Here is a 16,342-nt window from a genome sequence, read left to right as displayed (position 1 = left end):
CCAGAGGGGGCGCACCGGGCGCGCGCCCACTCTTTATTATCAAGAAATCAAAAATAATATTTTTGGAGGGAAGGGGGTGCGGGGTGGGGGGGGGGGTGCATGCACCCCCTTAAATTTTGTAAAGGCGCCTCCCCTTGACGGAATTCTTGTATCCGCCCCTGTTCTCAGTTTATTGTGTTTATATCAATCAGATCTGAAGCTAGTTAACACTCCATGTCATATCATGCCGGCAGTATAATTTGGAGAGGAGAGGAATTCCACAAGATGTAAAAAAGGTATAAAAAAGGAATAATTGCAAGTTTGGTAATTTTCAAAACATTTTCCCCAAATTCTATCTGTCTTCGTAGATATTGCAAATACATATACAATATAATTATTTTCCTCCCAAACGGACAAAATTTACGGCATCATTAAGTATGCTGCATCAAACAAGAATTTGATGCTGGAAACACAGATAACGTCCTACCAGAGCTACGTGTATATGATTCTCCCTCTTTTTTTTTTATTTCCTTTTTTTTTTTCGTTTGTCTTAACGTCTTATTGTATTTCATGATTAACTATATTCGTTTTAATTCACGCTGCTTTACTTTGTTTAATTTATTGTGCTTTTGGCTTTGCTTGACTGATTATGGAGCTTGCTTCGTTTGTGTTTTTTTTCTCGTTCTTTGTTACAGATGGACGCGTTGTTTCTGTAACATTGTAATTAGATTATGCAGTTTGTGCAATCAACATCATTTTCGCTATTCCTCGTTCATTCACATGATGGTCACTGAAGTATTGTTGCTTTATCTGTGAATATAAGAACAGTTTCTCCTTCAAAGCTGTTACATGTTGAATATAGGACACGTCAAAAAAAAAAGATGATTGGCTTTTCAGTATTTCAAATTAAAAAAAAAGTATTTTCAATTGTTCACCATTTATAAGGAATACATTATATGTTGCGGCCATATTAAATATCTACAAAAACCCTTAACTAACCCTAAATTAAGGATTTTACTGAAATAGTCAGCGCTGACTATATTGATGAAACACCCCCCAGATGTCTGACAGCCGGTTCGATGGATCACGCCATCCTTTGACCTAAAACTGAACAATCTGTGTCAGGAGAGAGTGTGCGATCGAGTGTGAACAGGGGAGAGACGCCGTGTGCACCCATTGCTCTCCCAGACCAGTGCCAGACAGATATCAAAACACCCGTCGCGTCCGGGGAGCGTAGCCGGGCACGGAAGGTCGATCTCTACGTCTCATCCGATCATCAATCTCCGTTACATAACATTTGCGTGTGAATATGACCATCTTCCATCCAGAACAGCACGGAGCGGGGCAAGACATTTCCATTTCGAAAATGATGATCCTTTCGGATGTCAGCATAGCCACCTCGTGCTTGTCGTTTTTCGGCTTCTTCTGTCTGAACAAGTCTCTGAATTATGTCTCGCCACCCGCGAAATATGCCGACAAAAATCGACACAAATGGCGCAACGCGATGTGCTCGCTTGTCCACGCCCTGATTGTCGGAATATACGGCACGTACTGGTAAGTGGTTATCTCCCTCGCCTGAGCGCCCCTATACCTGCATCTATTTTTTGTCAGCGTGTTGCGGGGTTACTGAGCTGACTGTTGGTTGCCCTTTTTCGACAGCGGTGGAATGATTCAGTACTTATAAGGCATGGAATGCTCTCTCAGTGCTTTCAGCTGTGTTGTCATTCGAAATGCGACTGACAACATGTATCCATTTGCCTTGTTTTACAGCTCTCTTCACTAATGACCAATGTCTAATATGTGATGTGATATGTGTGAACGGTTCCATGGCAGTTACCCCGGCCCTGGACAATTAGTTACCCCAGAACTTTCCCCTTACGCTAATCCTACTTAATCCTGAACCTTTAATCCTACTCCTAAGTCCTAACCAAAACTCTAACCCTAATGGCCCTAAAATCTAACCCAAACCCTAATCTCATGATCTCAAACTCTAATCTAACTGTACCTTATCAGAGTATGTGGTGGGGGATACTGTATACGCTATATATTTCGCGGGGGTTTTATTTTCGCGAATTTCGCGAGTCGGGAGCTATTCGCGAAATTAACAACACGCGAAAATATTACCTTCCAAAATTAATCCCTTGCCTTGATGATACGAACATTTCAGTACTAGTATACCATGTCACGGCTTACCGAACAGACCATACTGGCTATAAGCTTGTTTACGCACGTCCACATCTACTTACGAATACTGTAGAGAGCCAAATCCATTATCGCAAGGGGACCACTCGTCACAAATCTAGCGCGATGGACTTAACCACTTCAAAAATGTTGAATTCTAACTTACTAGTTCGCAGAGTTTGGTAAGTTTTTTTCATGCAGTGTATAACTAGTATCATTCTTATTTGCTAGTAAGTTGAAAATTCACATTTTCTTTGCCACTTCATATTTTCTCTGGTCCCCCAATCGCGAATTTAACCACTCGCGAAAATGTGTGACAGCGGCAATTCGCGAAAATTTATGTACGCGAAAATTATAGCGTATACAGTAGTCCTTGGGAGGTACATGTAAATTGCCATGTAATATGGTGTGAACACATTCATTAGGCCTATATATTCTTCATTTACATTTTAAGCGTGGGTTGGGTGGAGGTCACCCGGAATGTGACCTGGTCTTTATGATGTCTACAGCAACACTAACCCCGTCGCGGGGCGCTGTAACACAGCACGGTACGTATTTGTCCGCATGGGGTCGCTGCTGCGGTTACAGCAACACTAGACAAACTACTCAACGCCCACGTTCTGCCGCTCCTTTTTTTTTCTCCTCTCCTATCTACAAATAAGTGAGCATCGGCAAACAGTAGGCACAAAACATGGAAATTTGAACTAGTACAAAACAAGGAGACATGCAGGAACTGTTCTGTGACTGTGTTCTTTGGTCTCGGCTACTATACTTGTATATTTGGCTGTAATTTCCCTTCTAGGGGGAATGAAACCCAAATGAACATATGGATATGGGATTGAGTGAATGTAGCCATATTATTAGAACATATCACATATTATTAGCGAAAGTTTGAGGAAAATTAGATAATCCATTCAAAACTTTAGTATGAAGTTTTGTAAAGTTGTACCACCATCGCTGGATGAGAAGACTGAAAACCACAGTTTATGTCTTCGCATGTAAATGGAAAATATTTCAAAGAAAATGTAAAGAAAAATCACCATATTTTCACTTTTCTAGCACAATGAAAGAGCTCTTGACTTGTCTCTTTCAGAAAGCAGGGAGAATCTCTTACTGGTACCATACAGTACATGTACACTGTACATCAGCAACAAGTCAAGGGAATGCATACTTCTTATTTCAAAAATTAAATTTTGCAGATTAAAAAAAATAATACATCCATGGATAATCTTTCTTCGTATAATACATTCTGATTTGTAGTAGTCTTTTCCTCCAGCAATGGCAGCACCAGAACTTACAAAATGTATGACTTCTGAAAAGATTGTCCAATTTTCCTCAAATGTTCACTGATGTGTTCTAAACATTGCTGCATGGACTCTCAATCCACATGCTATTTTAGGGTTAAGTGTCAAATTGTAACTTATTGTTTTTAAAGTGCAATTTGAGTGACTCTATATTCTGATTGACTTCAGGATTAAAAGGATTGTATAGTTTTGGTTGAGATGGGGCTTCAGGTTTCAAACTTTTTTGTGAGAGTACACTGTATGAGAAACTTCTCTAGAAAAAAAAATGAAAGAGCTTACATTTCTAAGAGGAATTCAAAGTTTATTTGAGGTAAATTGGTTTTGAAATGGCTGAGATATATCAAGAAATAAAGAGATCACAATAAAAGGTAGGACCCACTTTTTATTGGGACTACTTTGTTTTACTGATACTTTCATTTTGGATATCTCAGCCATTTCAAAACTGATTGTCATCAAATTGACTTCGAATTCCTCTTAGAATAATTATTATTAGACATGTTCTCAATCAACGTCTTATTAAAATATATTATATAAGTGGATTCTAATTATTTCACAAAAAGTCAAAACCTGAACCCCCACCTCAACCAAATACATTGATCAAACAGAATAGTAGAAGTTTCAACAAATATAGAATTATCAATTTAAACTTTGGGAGGTGATACTTGTGCTTTGTGAAAATATGGAAAAGCCTGCAGAGTGCAATGACTTACCTAGTGTATTATATTTTCAAGAAACATCTATTAGTCCTGCAACAAAGTTAAGGGCTCAACCAACCTGTACATGTTTTAACCTGCCATTCATTTTGAATGAAACGCTGTACCCGGTTTTTGTTTATGTTCTACCCACATTGCCTTGAACTGAAATAAAGTCATGATTAAACAACTGGCTAGCATTTGTCCACTACTGTGGACTTTCTGGAGCTGAGTGATTATTTCACATTGATGCACTTGAGAAGAGATAAGGGACAATAGATGTGTATACAGAGTCCCTATTCAAAGCAGGATTAGTCCACCTAATCCAGATCCCTTTGTATCAAATTGACCTTCCTTGACCAAAAGTAGGTTCGATTCAATTATTTGGACTTCATCCTTCTCTTTGTTGTTGACCAGCCAAAGTGTCAATTGCATGCTGAGCAATAGCTGTATATAACTGATAGTTTTAAAAGTCTAAATGCCATTTTGTGATCTCTTAATCTGTCTCTGAGTGATCCCATTTGAAGCTTCAGCAGAAAGGCAGCAAAGGTGTGAAAGAACCATTCTGTTTTGACAAAATCCATTGTACCATACAGCTTGTATGAAAGCCAGATATAGAGGGTGGAAGAAGCTTTAGTTGTAAATAAAAGCAATAGATTATTAAGCAGAAGGGAAATATGATGTGTGTGAGTTTTCTTCAATCTGTTCTGCCCTCTTTCCAAATGAAATTTGTAAGATCACAACTGCTGATCTACATTTTTGAAAACGTAGGAAAAAAAGGAACCAGCCGGAATGGAACCTGTCACCCAATGTTGTGACAGAAGATGAGAGGCGCAAAACCAGTATAAATCTTATTGAATCTTAACTACCCTTGATGGCACTGTCCGTACTTTTTTCAATGTTTGTTTTTCATTTTTATAGGTCAAAGCCATATCAGGAAAGAATGACAGTTAAAGATATTTGTAGTTTGAAATCTTTTATCAAAGAAATGGATAATCAAAAACATCAGTGATGAATGAAAAGTAGAGACCCCCGAAGTGAAGGCATCTTTAACCCGTTGAGGATGGTTTGATTTTGCTATCGACAACAGGCATTTCCCATAGACACTTGCCTGAGTATTTCAGCCGAGTATATTCAGGACTCGTCCTCAATGGGTTAAGTGTCAAAGAAACATGTTTCTTTCCTGTTTAAAAGCAATCCCTCAGATGTGTGTAAAGTGCAGTTAGTTGAGATATGGTTGACGATGGTGTGTTGTTGTTGTTGTTTATTTTTATCCACAAAGACACTCCAGAGATCGCATTCTGATGTGCAACCTCCTCCCCCCCCCCCCCCCCAACCATGTGTGATGGGCCCTGGTCAGTGGTATGATTGATTCTGTATTAGTGGTATACATGTGTAGGCATTCTGTATTATCAGCATTTACATCCATAGGGGAATGTTAGTGCATCAATTTGAGTTCTATTCAAATGCAGGTTAAAAGTACTCTTAAGGGCTTTTTACACTTGTGTTTCTTAACCCCGGACTTTCTCTGACCCAGGACTATCGTTAGTCCCGTCCCAATTTTTTCAGCTTTTTACACTCGCCAATTAGTCCCGTACTATCTCTTGTCCGGGGCTAAGGAGAAAACTGACCTTTTTACACTCGTATTTCTTAGCCCCGGACTTTCCAAACCACATGAATATTCATAATTACGCTGTGTACTGTACACGTACACGCACGCACCGGCAGCACTTGATTACCTCGTTTCTGATTGGTCAGTGAGGGTCGGACTTCGTCTCCGTCGCTTAGCCCAGGATTATTTTTTCGTTCTGTTTACACTCACTTGCTTGGCACCGCAATTGCGGTGCTAACCCCTGCTATTTTGCAGGGCCAGATAGTACCGTACTATCGGTGGGGCTAGCCCACTTTGGCAAAAACGAGTGTAAACAGAAAGTGGGCTAAGGATAGTCCCGTACCAACGGTGGGGCTAAGGCCCCCCCCCCCCCCCCTTAGCCCCCCCCTTAGCCCCACCGTTGGTCCGGGGCTAAGCAAAAATTTACAAGTGTAAAAAGCCCTATATATAGTAGCCAGTCATCTGCAAAATAGACAATCTGTGATGAAAATGTAACCTTGATTGAGGCCAGTGAGGTACCACTGTCGTGCTTCATGTCCCATGTATACAATGCAGGGCTGCCAGGTCCATAGCTTCACCCATTTATCATGTTCTCATCCTCTCATTATTTGGGTACACACCTGATTGCACACCATTCAGATGATGGTAAATGAGCCAATCTACACCACCCCCCCCCCCCCCCCCCCCTTGTCTCACTCACACTCCCTGTTCAGTGCTGCTAGCCCTGTACTGTATGAATGTTGTTTACAAGTCGGTTTTCTTCATGTGCTGTGAAGATATTTCAGGAGCATACCCCCCCCCCAAAAAAAAAACAAAAAACAAAAAAAAAACAAAAACAAAAACAAAAACAAAACAAAACAAAACAAAACAACAACAGAAAAACAAACATACAAACAAACAAATAACAAAAAAGAGGAAAAATTTAACAAAGAACAGAAAATAAAACAACCCAAGCCCCAAGCCCCCCCCCCCCCCACACCAACAACTAAATAAAAATGAAAGAAAAGAAGAGATACAAAGAGATTTACTGTCTATTTTTCAAATGCTCCACTACCCTATTCTCAGGCCACCATCATTTCAAGCTTACGATGTGCGTTTTGTTGCATTTTCCTTTCATGAATATTCCTTCTATTTGACATTGATTGGACTTCTTTGATGAAAAATTTGCTAGTTCTGTTTACATTGTATATTCTGGTGTCATTTTCTATCAAATACTTTGATAATGTGCACAATTTGAAAGAAAATTAGTTTACTGTCATTAATTACTATCTATTGATCATGTTTTCCCCAAGTTTCTTAACTCTTAAAAGGAGAAATATACATGTATGAAATTCCATCATAGATTTGAAGAAAAACTAATGTTCTCATATTTTTATTCATTCTTTTATTTACAGTATTTATTCTTTCATTTGCTCTGTAATTGATTTATTTCTTATTAAATCTATGTTGTTGCTCTTCCCATGATAGCTTCTTTTCCAACCCAGAATTACAAGAAGACTTGGTCAATGGCTACACCCTGGGTTCCGAGGTCATCATAGCTCTTTCTGGTGGTGAGTATTCCTATTCAAACATTCTAAGAGATGCCAAACAAGGTCTACCGCATTTCCTGTCACGGACTAACTAGGCCATGAGAGGAAGTCTGTTTGTTATAATGAATGTAGACCTTGACGATACTGTCACATGTTCGTATTTCCGCCATGAATGTCATGTGTTTGAAGTTTGTTCGAAGCTGATTGTACGATATTATTAGTGGTTTGCATTTTGCTCAACCTTTTTAGCACTTCAGGAGTTTTTGTGCAGGATTAACTTCTACTGTTTATTATATCAACATTAACAAGAATTTTGGGGAAAAGAAATACACTGTAGGTCAGGCCATGATGAAAAAGTTTCTATATATTCCACAATAGCCTCAGTGAAGTTAGAATGTGGAAATATTACTTGTCTCCAAATTCACCAGTAACAGATTGATTGTGCAAGGGGAATTCTGGACTGGTCAGGTGAAAGTTATTCTGAAAACAAAAGAAACAAAAATGACAAGCATGACAGTGAAAATTTGATCAAAATCGGAGTAAGAATAAGGAAGTTGTTAAATTCTAAAGATTTGCAAATTTTTGCACAGAGGTTCTTGAACAGTTGATGAGAACATATAGATGCAAATAGTGGGCTGGCAAAGTAATCACCTCCCAGTTTTCCATTAATCATGTACATGTACATACAAAAAAAGATGACAAAAGTGCAATTCTTCTACGGCAAAGTTTAGAACAGATGAAATTTTAGGGTCCTGCTTTATGAAGAGTTAAAATTGATGATAAAGTTGATTATAAGCCCATAGAGTTCAAGATACTGTAACTTAACGCACTTCTCATTCTCGACAGATGAGTTGTATCCTTTGAGCAGATGATTACCTGACCATGAAAAAGAATGCCAATCATGGTAAACATAACATGCATTGTTCAAGGTCTACACATCATACTTATAATTGTGTAGTGGGGCAAATAATGCCCGAGTCCTACTTCGCAATGATAAAGGGTAATTCAAACAAGTTGAAGGAGGAAAAGTCTTAATTTCAAAGATTCATCTGAGACAAACATGCAGGAATTTGAATGAAAAGCAAAAAGATGATATAATTTATCCCAATTCCTTGAGTCGCTCTTACATACAAGTTTCACAATATTGATTCAAAGCAGATGTGCATGTATACGTAGATTTGCGAAGTGTTGATTTTATCTCAAGTTAGCAGTTCAAGGATTAACTCCTCAATGTCAACGTTACCCCCAATTTGTTTGCAGTCCTTAATCTCTGATAGGTTTAATTGGTGTAGATTACAATTGTTCAGTACACTAAGTGACATTTCTGTGATAAAGAAGTTAAGCAGAGACTCCAACTGTCCTGCTTTGGGTGGGAGATTTCCCACTTTGAGGCCATTTTCTCAAAGTCTCTCACTCGCCCACACAAGATCAATATTTTCTCTCGCCCAACATAGCTTTTGTCATCATGGCCTGAATTCACGAAGGTGGTACAATTGAAACCATGGTTTAAACCATGGACAAAGACCGTAATTTTTTATGGGGCACCAAGTGTCGCATGGCCTATTTCATTACGAAATCAGTTATTTCATCGATAACATCAACGTATTATTTATGTTGTTACAAAATGTTAACATTACATCGACAAAATGACTGATTTCGTAACGAAATAGGCCATGAGACACCTGGCACCTCGTACAAAACTACTGTCTTTGTCCATGGTTTAAGCCATGGTTTCAATTGTACCACCTTCGTGAATTCAGGCCTATATGTTTAAAAATATGTCTAAGATAGCACCAGGGTGCATCTATGGATAAAACTGTAGAGCTTCCGGGGCCCTTCAGCGGGCCCTGCGCCCTGGCCACATACATGTACAAGTCTTTGGTTAAAGTTGTAGACTTGAAAAATGCACAGATTTTCACAATTATTCTACACTTTTAATCTCAAAACACCCCAAAACAACTTATTATCCTGGCAAATCGTGACAGCCAGGTAAGTTTCTTTGTAGTCCTTTTCAATTTATAACAGTTATATGAAGGAATTCCAAATGATGGAAGATGAAATTTGAGCCGTTCCAAGTACTATATTTTGGATTTAATAATGCTGCTGTGTGGTAAGAAATGTCTCTCCTTAATACCCCATCCTCTTTTTCAAAAAGTATTGAATACTGTGAGTGATGTAATGACTTAATAAATAGAATGAAAGGAAATGATCTTTGATGATCAAAGTTACAAAATTTGATTACTTTTCTATCAAGACAAATATCCCACAATACTAGCTGTCTCCAGACAGGCAGCATGCAAAAAATGCCTTTTGTTCAATCGATTGGATAGAATGAATTGTGAAATATAAAGAATGCTTTGCATATACACAAAATATGACATATGACATGATCAGTACTCAAGCTATGTTCAAGCAAGAAAAATGCTGAATAAAAGATACATAGTTCCAATGATTATAATAATTATAAAGTTTCTCTGGTCATTTTTGAATGGTAATTCTTGTGGCATTGATAGTTTGAATATATTGCTCAAGTTTACATGTATATCAGATGGAATGCTGATACACAGACTTGTAATCTGCATTCAACCCAAACTGCAGTGTAATGAAGTGTATGTACCCTTTAAAAGTGGGTCAGCAATGCATGTTTGATTATGAGTGTATCCCAGCCACTTTGTTTTGGGCATCACAACACACACATGATATGAAACGAGATACAATAGGTTGCAGTGTGCTCATTATTGTTTGATTTCTGTCAATTAGGGGTTCAAGATATTTGTGGGTGTGATCCTTGCGTATTTGTTTCTGTTTCTTGTTTGCTTCCAAATATTCTGATATCATGTTTTAAAGTCCCTCTCATTTATCAAAGAGATTATCTGTACAAAGTTTAATAATGAGAATCACTCTGTTGGTAGCTTGCAATAATGCTTTAGTGACTCTTGAATTCAATTTGAAGTGCTGAAAAGCTGGTTGTGATATAAACAGTAAAAAGTATTTGCACCAAATTTACTGGCGTTAGCTGCAACCCAAGCAAAGTGTCAGTTTTGTTTATTGGAAAGTGGAAATGGCATCTCAGGAGGGTGCAGTTTTAAATACTTTAACAACACACAACTCTGATTTATGCTTCTGTTAATGGGATTGACTTTATATTTCCTGTCTGTTTTAACATTAGGTGACATTTCATTCATTAAAAGCAGAATATACCTGACATAATGTTAGAATTCAGAACGAATCTTTAGATTTCTTGCAGAAAGGCGGTGGCTTTAAACTGTGATCATCAAAGGCACAAACGCTCTGCGAGAATTCCTGTACATCCATCCATAGAAACATATTATACAGAGCTCCTGTTTGAATAGCCTGTTGGAAATACAGGGCTTGAACCTCCTTAAGTAATGATATCAAGACCCCATATAATTTTCATGCTGAACATTGCAACCTGATATCATTGCTCAGTGAAAGCAGTAAGAGCCTCGTATGAATTCAGATACATTGTACTGTATGTCAAGACTTTTATAACTCTGTATGCTGATCATCTGATAGATCACTGCAATATTCAAAGTACCAGTATGATGTGCATAATTCCTTTTGTTTACGATTGTATTCAAGAGTCGGCATTGAAAGTTTCTGTGACTGTTTGATGTACACAGTACATTATTCTACTTCATTTTGTTCCCAATATTGACAATGACCGCGTTCCTCCCTGTGTGGTCTCTATGAACAGAGGCAGATGTGCAATATAATGAAAATATGTCTGGTAAATATCAAGAGTATCAGTGAACAGATTGGTGAATGAAAGACATAGTAACAGAAATATTTTACAGATCACTGAATACATCTCCTGAGATGAACCAGTGTACACATACTTGTACATGGTCGAGTATCTAGTTAATCATTGCAGGTGTGTGTACAAGTACTTAGCAGGTGATGTGACGTAAAGATAACAAGATTATGTTTGCACAGGATGTCATTGATGTGAATGGTGAATGGTGTGTGACCTTCAAGCTACATGGTTATATCCATGTATCGTAAAAGTGGATATTTTCGTGCAACTAATTTTTCGCGCTTGGCCAGGTAAGAGGAGTTTCGCGTGTTTTTTAATTCTGCGGAATCAAGACATCCCACACAGGAACATATGGCAAGCAAAAATATTCACGTGCTTTTATTTTCACGCTAGCTTCTGGTTGTGCGAAATGCGTGAAAATTTCAACACCGCGAAAATTTCCACTTTTACAGTATGCATGGGGTAGACTAATTTGCAAGAACCTTTCAACAAGGAAGGGTGAAATCTTTATCTATTGAGGAACTAATCAGCTATTCTGTATTTAGCCAAACATTACAAAAGGAGAACATATTTGAATTAATTCACTGATTGCACCAATGGCTCATAGTTTAGGGTCACTGTAAAAATGGAAAAGTCCCCATTGATTTTGTGTGTGTGTGTGTGTGTGTGTGTGTATCTTTCAAGCATTGAGCCAATTTTCGTGAACTTTACTTGTTTACAAATTTGCAAATCATAAAATTTTATTTTAGATTTAATACCTCCTAAACTGTTTGCATGTCATTGTTTTCATGTGATTTTAAAGGGTGTGTACAGTTCTGGTTGAGGTGAGGATTTAGCTTTTAACGTTTTGCGAGATATTCAGAAACCACTCTATGAGATGTCAAAGAGCATGCAGTTCTAAGGGGTATCAAAAGTTTATTTGATAAAAATTGGTTTTGAAATGGCTGAGATATATCCAAAAACAAGGTGAAACAAAGAGATCCTAATAAAAGCCGTGGCCTGTCGCCTTTTATTATTATCACTTCTTTGGATATCTCAGCCATTTGAAAACCAATTTTCATCAAGTAACGTTGAATCCTTCTTAAAATTGCACGCTCTTTCACATTTCATAAAAGGTTTCTCATTATCTCAATTAGGAATGTTCAAAACATGAATCCCCACCTCATCCAGCACTGTACAGTCCCTTTAAATTGAGCATGAAAGCATGGAACATATCAAAGCTGCAACATTCCATGTATGCAGTCCTTTTACCTCTTTGGGTAAGTTTATACTCAAACAAATTGTTGTGTTCAACTAAGACAAATGAAAGAAGCTCGACATCATGTACATCATATCTTAAAATCCCAAAGCGTAGAGTGTGATAAACCCAAACAAATAATGCAAACCAAAAAACCTTACATGGTTATATCTTATTGTGAACTACAAGTGTAGTTCTATTTTAAGGTTAGGGTATACTGGTACTAGCTCTCACGTTATGAAACTTGTATCTAAATATATGTTATACACATCGACACAGTATGTTTGTATACATATTAAAAAAAAAAAACCTTCAGAAGCAAACAATGTCTCTGAAGCCATATCAATGACGTCTTGATGCTTTTATGCCATGGCAAGTGTATGGTTATGAATTCATGCCTTTCCTCAACCCCCCCCCCCCCCCCACACACACACACACACACACACATACACGCACACTGACACACACACACTCAACAGATGAATAGAAATGCAAATGAAAAACAAAAATCCAAATTAAAAAGATATTAAATGAAAGTGCATTTCAGGCCATTTGATAGGTTATTTCTTTTAGGTTTCATCCTTTCAAGTTTATGACTAAACTAAGGCTATCAGGCAAGCACTACGTTCTATTATTAATGCCGTTGCTGTAATACAACCTGCATGTCCTTCGATTACAAGTTTCCTATTTACTTGCTTTATCAGCTGGCTTCTTGTTCCTGAGGATATTTGTATCATATTCATAATATATAAATTGATCAGTCTGAGACTACAGCGCTGTAGGTCACAATCTCCGGTTGTGCCCGCTGGGAAGATGTTTTGAAGATACAGGCTGTATGGGTCCATCCGCTAATGTAGAGGCTTGAAATGAAGCAGCTGCATTTTATCAAAAATGTGAGATTAAAATTCCATATTTAAAACGTGAAAGATTTGATCGACCTTCAGTTGATGTGACTGTTGATTTTATACACAGAATTGTGCTGTGGAGCAAATGTCCTTTCATGATGAAGAGTAAAAAGAATGAAACAGTTTTGAACGATAACTTCCAGCTGTGTGTTAATACTCATAAGATTCCAGTGGAATGGAAGATATGATATGGTTTTGTATAAAAAAAAGATAGAAATTGTGTCATTAACCAACTTGTCTTTTGTGTGTGTTATCTTGCAAAGAATTTAAGTTGTTTGAGAGAATTTTAAAATCCCTATAATAATAGACTTTGGCAAGAACCAGTCATGTACCCTATCTAAGGGTCTAGATTTTGTTTCTAATAAAAGTTCTCAGTGTGTGCTTCGATATGCAAATAATCATGCCATTTACAAACTTTGTCCCTTTTTAGATTGACTTTTGCTTCATTGATTGCATGCCTCAATTGTTTTTCTTCCTTTCTAGAAAAATAATCTTTCTCTACACTAAAGGGAAAAGTGATCTTAAACAACAAGCTATGTATATGCTCATGCTAAAACAGTCATTGCATCTTCTGTTTATGTTTCCCTTTGTGTGATTCCACCCCAGGTTACTTTATGTATGACACACTCGACCTGATGTCCAATAATACCTTCTCTACCTCTTGGCCTCTCTACACTCACCATCTGGTGGTAAGATTTAATGACCAAAGTTTCAAAATTGTATTTTTTATTACTTTTGTGACTGATTGTGACAAACTGAGAACTATAAGGATAATGATATTTTTTGTATGACACACAAGACCTGATGTCAAATCAAGTTGATAAATAAAAACACGTATACACATGTTGTCTCTCTACACCCAACATCTGTTGATAAGATGACAAAAGTTTCACAATTATTTTGTTATGTTTTGGGTAATGACTTTTGTGACTAATTTTGACAGATTAAGAACCATAGGGGAAAGATCCATAAGAATGAATATGGTGTATCACATAGGTGGTAATGACCAAGATATTGCATCAAATTTGTATCACTGTTAGTACATCATGAGCTGCATGTCAGTACCATATTACATGCACATGTACTGTGAGAGGAATTTGAATTGCACAACTTTGTAATTCTTATTTTCAAGACTGACGTTTGATTTTAACTTGAGCTGCCAGTGCCAGGGCTAATGAATTGATGCATTTGCTTTGAGGAAGTTGGGGGTCTCGATTTCGTATTCTCAAAAATGTCACAAGGACTGTAAATTTTAAAGACGTGATTTCTCATTTTCAATCACTTCTAGGTCTCCACAAATGCGGCAGGGACCATGAGGTGTCGTCTAGCTGTAACACACTGACATCCATATTGAGAAAAGAAGATGAAATGATCCTAGTTGCACTTCAAAAACATTCGTTGAGCATGTGATCAAAGTTTTGAATCACATTATGTTAGAAACTAGAAATGTCCATACAGCTTGATATTAAATTGATGTTAAATGATATGATTTGTCTGTCTCTTTCTCTGGCATTCCTGCAGGTTCTTTTCCTATGCTTCACCATCCTCTCCCTACGGCAGCTCTACGCCACCATCAACATCGCCATGATCCTGGAGCTGAACTCCATCTTCCTGCATGCCCGCCAGCTCCTCCTCATGTACGGCTACTCCAAGCAGGACATCGTCTACCGCATCAACGCTGCCCTCAATGTCCTCACCTACGTGGTGTGCCGCTCTGGCTCCATGGGGTTCCTCTGCGTCTGGGTCATCGTCACCTCACAGGACGTGCCGCCGATCATCCGCAAGACCGGCCCCTTCACCCTTGGCGCCATCTTCGTCATCAACCAGATCCTCTTCTACCGCCTCATCGTCAGCGACTACCTCCGCAGGAGTGCAACCCCCAGGCACGACGTCGACATCATGGATTCATAGCGGCGGGTCGCCTCCAACAGGCGTATACTACACTGCATGGCTGAATAACATATTTATCCAATGTTGGTATCCACTATGCTTCCATTCAATTCTTCATGTATGTGATATAATTCACCTTTGACGTACAACTCTTCTTTTTCTACCTTAATCTAGAAAGCATGCAGAGCATTCAATTTTACAGCAAGAAGAATTAAAGTTGGTCCTAATTTTCATTATAGGCAGACCTGGTGCCCATTTCATAAAGAGGTGTGCAATGATTGCACGTTGCTACAGTCACAGATACTATGGTAGTGTCTCAAAAACTAGCATCTGATTGGTTGTTGCATGGCTGTTGCCGTGGAAACAGTAGTTGTAAAAACTTTTAAGAAATGGTGCCCAGGTGCTCGTCTCCAGTTGTGACCCATACTGTAGGCCCTACCAAATAGTAAACTCACAAAAAAAGTGAATTGATTAGTCTCCTTTCGCCAAATTAACTTTATACCATCTATGGGGTGACACTAGTATTCAACAACTTTGAGCCAGTTACACAGGATAAAAGAAGTAGGATCAGGATAGGGCTTTGCCGCGACATTAGGTGTCCCAGAGGTCACCATATCCTACACGTGATCACGAAGGTTGAATTGGGGTGCGGGTTTAGTACTCTGGATGATGTTTGACAAGAAGTAAGGAATACTTTTCATTTTCATTTAATTATTGTAACATGTGACAGAAAAGCCTATGCAACCAAAGCATTCATTCTATGGAAGAATGTGTAATGCTACAATTCTTACTAAATGCATTACAAAACTTTGACACTGTTATACTAAAAAAAGAAATATATATTTTGCAGTAAAAAGAAAAAACATATAGGTATGTTGTATATTCATGCAAAAATGAACTCATGACTAATCTATTTGAATTAAAATGTAAGAGATCACCCTTTTTTGCAAAGGTTACTTGTGTGAAGGGTAGAAGATAACTGGACTTTTGGGAGTGATTATGTAACTTGTCAAACCCTTACCCTACTCTGCCACCTGCATGATGACTTTTTTCTGCATATCATGTGTGCTTTTTGACAGAGTTGACTCAACCAAAAAAAAGCAGATGATGGCCTTTCCCTGCATGTAGCCTACATTACACTGTGGCCCTGAACTTGATAATGTTAGCAACAAGGTGCTCCATCCCAGTATCAAACTAAGTTTGCAACCCGTAGTCTTGTCATTACAGGCTTTGCG

The 16,342-nt window shown here is 38.1% G+C and overlaps 1 protein-coding gene across 1 annotated transcript; it reads left to right on the top strand.

Annotated features, from left to right (window-relative positions):
* The first annotated feature begins 1,223 nt into the window (after positions 1-1,223).
* LOC139717830 (TLC domain-containing protein 2-like) lies at positions 1,224-15,371 on the top strand. Its single transcript, XM_071629329.1, has 4 exons — positions 1,224-1,533; positions 7,236-7,318; positions 13,824-13,906; positions 14,739-15,371. The coding sequence occupies exons 1-4, from the start codon at positions 1,289-1,291 to the stop codon at positions 15,126-15,128; spliced, it is 801 nt and encodes a 266-aa protein (XP_071485430.1). The 5' UTR covers positions 1,224-1,288; the 3' UTR covers positions 15,129-15,371.
* The last annotated feature ends 971 nt before the right edge of the window (positions 15,372-16,342 follow it).

The sequence above is a fragment of the Diadema antillarum genome, unplaced genomic scaffold (assembly GCF_040938485.1).
Source record: "Diadema antillarum isolate AM-2024a unplaced genomic scaffold, OU_Dant_1.0 scf00000008, whole genome shotgun sequence".
Taxonomy (NCBI): domain Eukaryota; kingdom Metazoa; phylum Echinodermata; class Echinoidea; order Diadematoida; family Diadematidae; genus Diadema; species Diadema antillarum.
The sequence above is the reverse complement of the archived record's forward strand: the minus strand, read 5'-3'. Positions and strand labels throughout refer to the sequence as shown.

Bases quoted from the DNA above. Each gene is read 5' to 3' on its own strand.
- LOC139717830 (XM_071629329.1), top strand. From the start codon at position 1,289: ATGACCATCTTCCATCCAGAACAGCACGGAGCGGGGCAAGACATTTCC. The intron at 7,319-13,823 runs GTGAGTATTCCT...ATTCCACCCCAG, and splicing joins CATCATAGCTCTTTCTGGTG to GTTACTTTATGTATGACACA. The intron at 13,907-14,738 runs GTAAGATTTAAT...GCATTCCTGCAG, and splicing joins TCTACACTCACCATCTGGTG to GTTCTTTTCCTATGCTTCAC.